The sequence below is a fragment of the Sprattus sprattus genome, assembly GCF_963457725.1.
Source record: "Sprattus sprattus genome assembly, chromosome: 11".
Taxonomy (NCBI): Eukaryota; Metazoa; Chordata; class Actinopteri; order Clupeiformes; family Clupeidae; genus Sprattus; species Sprattus sprattus.
In genome coordinates this window covers 30320153-30325152 of record NC_137909.1, presented here as the reverse complement: position 1 = coordinate 30325152, position 5000 = coordinate 30320153, and the positions used below count along the sequence as shown (strand labels likewise).

At 47.7% G+C, this 5000-nt stretch overlaps 1 protein-coding gene across 3 annotated transcripts in view; it reads left to right on the top strand.

Moving 5' to 3' along the window:
- cib2 (calcium and integrin binding family member 2) overlaps window positions 1-5000 on the top strand; it is a gene marked incomplete at both ends in the record, with an annotated part of 44406 nt that overhangs the window by 13679 nt on the left and 25727 nt on the right. For 2 of the 3 annotated variants that reach the window (XM_080846924.1, XM_080846925.1), the window contains one exon: window positions 115-149. The exons of the other annotated variant lie outside the window; for it this stretch is intronic. In XM_080846924.1, the coding sequence (XP_080703050.1) occupies window positions 115-149 (35 nt within the window). The remainder of the gene's footprint in view (window positions 1-114; window positions 150-5000) is intronic. 3 annotated transcript variants of the gene reach the window in all.

Below are 5000 nucleotides of genomic sequence, written 5' to 3'. Positions count from 1 at the left end.
TTGTCTTGTTAACATTTGCATGATCGCACATATGGAATACATCTGTGTGTGTGTTAATACAAATGCATTGCATGGTAATCCCAAACACTAATATGTGACTCTTTTCTGCAACAGGACTGTACGTACTTCACACGCAAGGAAATACTTCGGTGAGTGATACAACTGCTACTTTTGAATGGTAGATGATGATTTTGATGAAGAAGATGATTTTCTCCCTGAATTACTGTGATCAAAAAACAGCACTTTCATCAACTAAGCTAAGTTTAATGTGATAGTGTTACATCTGAAAGACATTTAAGCCACAAAGATCCTGAAAAAGCAGGTGACTGCTCCAAAGATGTCTACACACCTGTATTTATATTTTTGACACCATCAGGCATTTACACAGATAAGGCAATACACAAAATGTGGGGAAAATGTGTTTTCTGTATGCTAACACTATAGTCTGTACTAGCCGGGGCCCCTCATACCCCTCACACACCGTTCAGCTGTCCTGTCCTGTCCTGTCCTGTCCTGTCCTGTCCTGTCCTGTCCTGTCCTGTCCTGTCCTGTCCTGTCCTGTCCTGTCCTGTCCTGTCCTGTCCTCTCTCCCACCTCAGTGCCTTCTATTAGCCACATGTCCAGAGCTCGTATATCACCCCTCCACTTTTTGCCTCCCTTTGCTCGATTCCCTCCCTCAAGCAACAAACACACACACACACACACACACACACACACACAGACACACACAAACACACACACACACACACACACACACAGACACACACACACACACACACACACACACACACACACACACACACACACACACACACACACACACACACACACACACACACAGACACACACACACACACACACACACACACACACACACACACACACACACACACACACACACACACACACACACACACACACCCTCAAGCAACTGAGTTCAATTCAATTCCAGTCGTCTTCATCCGGGCTCACTCAGGCAGACCTGTTCAGCCCACAATTAACAGCTGGCGGCAGCCTTCTTGGTATTCCAGAGGTGTGTGTGTGTGTGTGTGTGTGTGTGTGTGTGTGTGTGTGCGTGCGTGCGTGCGTGTGTGTGTGTGTGAGAGTCAGCAGCCTTCTTGGTATTCCAGAGGGCACACGACGACGACCTGGCTGACCAACACTATAATAAAAAAGGCAATTACATGATGGTCGGTCATATAATGTGAAAGAAAATGGGAAAAAGCATTGTTAAGACTTCAGTCATGCTACTTGAGTTCATGTATTTCTGAAGCACTTCATGTTCTGGTTATACAGCTCCCCCGCCCCCTCCTAAATCAGGAACAGAGAGGACCTTTAATATGTTTGAATCAGCGGCAAAATGTCTTAATTCCTGTCTATTCACATGTACTGTATGCGTAAAAAGACAGTATGTAAAGTATGATTTTCCTTAAAACGTTTGGCACGTTTGGATGCTACCTTGATAGGGTACAGAGGCTCCTTTGCAGTTTACAGTGTCTGTACCCTATCAAGGTACAACACACACACACACACACACACACACACACACCCCATACCTCGACTGCTACAGTCAGTGTTATGCCTCCGTGATGGTACCTATGCATTCTGCTGGTGTGATGATCAACCTGTGGGATTGCAGTGGAACACAGCTGTGTCTGTGGAGAGTAGTCGCCTTTATAGTCGCCTTTATGAGGTTTCCTGCAGGGCCATTAGAGCCTGACTAATCAACACACACACACGCACACACACACACACACACACACACACACACACACACACACACACACACACACACAGACACACACACACACACACACACACACATTAGAGCCTCACTAATCAACCTGCTAAATTGCCAATAGTCCTGCGCAGGATTTATAAGGCTGACACATTGATTAGAGCATGGGATCTGCAGGCGGAGGGAGTAGTGTGTGTGTGTGTGTGTGTGTGTGTGTGTGTGTGTGTTTGTGTGTGTGTGTGTGTGAGGGGGTAGTGGTGTGTGTGTGTGTGTGTGTGTGTGTGTGTGTGTGTGAGGGGGTAGTGGTGTGTGTGTGTGTGTGTGTGTGTGTGTGTGTGTTAGGGGGTAGTGGTGTGTGTGTGTGTGTGTGTGTGTGTGTGTGTGTGTGTGTGTGTGAGGGGGTAGTGGTGTGTGTGTGTGTGTGTGTTTGTGTGTGTGTGTGTGTGTGTGTGTGTGAGGGGGTAGTGGTGTGTGTGTGTGTGTGTGTGTGTGTGTGTGTGTGTGAGGGGGTTGTTCTGCGTATGGAAAGTCTGAAGGATTCTGGGTAGAAGGATCCCAGGAAGAAGAGTGTACCCTGGCAGAGAGGAGTACTCGGGGACAGAGAGATTGCATCCTGCCGAGCAACGATTTATTGCCCTGCTTTTGCTACGAGGGTGTGATTCTTTCTTTCTTTAATCCTTTCACTCTTTCATTAATTTGTTCTTTCATTCATTGGTTCTTTCGTTCCTTCCTTTCTTCCATCCTTCCTTCCATCCTTCCTTCCATCCTTCCTTGTTCTTTTTTTCTCTCCTAGTGTCTCTATCAAAACCTCGCCCAAGTCCAGGTGTGTGTGTGTGTGTGTGTGTATGTGTGTGTGTGTGTGTGTGTGTGTGTGTGTGTGTGTGTCGCCCAGGTCCAGGGCTGGCTGGCAGGCAGTGAGGCGTGTAATTGGCTGTGCTGCCAACAAGACATTGCTTCAGCTACAAGCTGCTTTGTTACTGGGGAACGCAACACACACACACACACACACACACACACACACACACACACACACACACACACACACACACACACACACACACACACACACACACACACACACACACACACACACACACACACACACACATACACACACACACACACACACACACACACACACACACACACACACACACACACACACACACACACACACACATTCTTTCTCTCTCCCCCTCTATCTCTCTCTTGCTCTCTCTCTCTCACACACATACACACTCACACACACACACACACACACACACACACACACACACACACTGCACTAGTCTCTGCCGCCAGTGCCTATACCTCAAACAGCCTGGAGTTTTTTCTTGTTGTCTTGTTCTTGGCGTGTCTGCCTGCTGTTATGAAAGTCAGTGCACCATTGGCCCTAATGTTCCGTCTGAATCACAGCCTCGTCTGCTGCAGACACACACACACACAGACACACAGACACACACACACACACACACACACACTCCTCTGCTCCTGGGCTCTCATTCAGAAAAGCTCTGGCTCTGATATATCAGCATGAACAATGGGACCCGGCCGGGGCTAAAACTACAGCCAATCGCTCAGTTTGCCTGCCAGCCCTGACAGGCTGCTAGGGCCGTGTGGCAGGGTTCCCACACACACACACACACACACACACACACACACACACAGCCCTGACAGGCTGCTAGAGCCGTGTGGCAGGGTTCCAGGAATGCAAATCACAGCGTTCGGGAGATCCTTCATGACTCACACAGAAGGGTGACTTACCTCACTTCCCTCTCCCCCTATCAAACTTATACCGTTGCCGATGGAAACAACGAATCGGGTGCATCCCCGTGGTGAACATAATGTAATTTCCCGAGGGGTAGTTTGATCGTGCGACTGTGCACACTGTTTGCTTTGAAGTCGTTTGAGGCTTTAGTCTAGCTACATGTACAAGCATCCTATCTTATTAAGAAATAGGGAGCGAGATAGTTACAGTCGTGCATTGCTATCGGGCAGAGAGAACGAGCTGCGTGCGTGGCTATGATTGAACCGGAGGTGAAGCCTGATCAGGCGTGATTGGCTGGGTTGTGTGTGTGTGTGTGTGTGTGTGTGTGTGTGTGTGTGTGTGTGTGTGTGTGTGTGTGTGTGTGTGTGTGTGTGTGTGTGTGTGTGTGTGTGTGTGTGTGTGTGTGTGTGTGTGTGTGTGTGTGGCTATGATTGAACTGGAGGTGAAGCCTGATCAGGCATGATTAGCCGGGTTGACTGAACCAGAGGTGAGGCGTGATCAGGCGTGATTGGCTGGGTTGTGTGTGTGTGTGTGTGTGTGTGTGTGTGTGTGTGTGTGTGTGTGTGTGTGTGTGTGTGTGTGTGTGTGTGTGTGTACCCTGAACAGATGAACCCTGCAGATCTGCTGGAAATAGGGGGCCGTGCCGTGACACATTCATTTCCGCGCGGAGATATATGTGCTTCCTGATACATATTTTCAGAAGCACTAATAGAGCACAATCAGCTCTTTTTGTGTTACGTAGGTGTGTGTGTGTGTGTGTGTGTGTGTGTGTGTGTGTGTGGCTTTATCTAATCTGTGCCTGTGCAGTTGTTGGCCTTAATGGAGTTATTGGTCATAAAATGTGGCCCGGATTCTCGCACGTCATCTGGATTCCAGCGAAGAGGTCAAAGCCATAAAAATTAGTTTATTTCTGCTGTTATTTTTTATATGACATCCACAAGCATGGAGGTACACGCTGCAAGGAGGTCTCAGGCGATACATGGGTCTGGATGCCATAATGTTACGCCATGTGTGTTTGTGTGTGTGTGTGTGTGTGTGTTTTTGTGTGTGTGTGTTTGTGTGTGTGTGTGTGTGTGTGTGTGTGTGTGTGTGTTTGTGTGTGTGTGTGTGTGTGTGTGTGTGTGTTTTTCATAATGCTATGCCATGAGCCTGGAGTCATGTAAGGATATAACCGATTGAAGCTGTAGCCGAAAGGGGTGAAGTGGTTGTTATTAGATAAATCGTCTCATTTTTATACAGTGAAATTGATCTGTAGGCAACTGACCCATGAATAGGAAGTAGAGAAATGATTCATTTTTATAGGCCTGAGATGGATTGTTCCGCATTCATTACTGCCCAGGGAACAGAGCACATGTATAGACTGCTGTTTCCCTGGAAGGGCAGGGAATTAAAAACGCCCAATGAATTCAGACACATTTGCCTTCTCAGCATGTTCACCTACAGGCACTCAGGCAGCAGTAACCGCCATAAAGTGACATCACTTCCTTGACCATA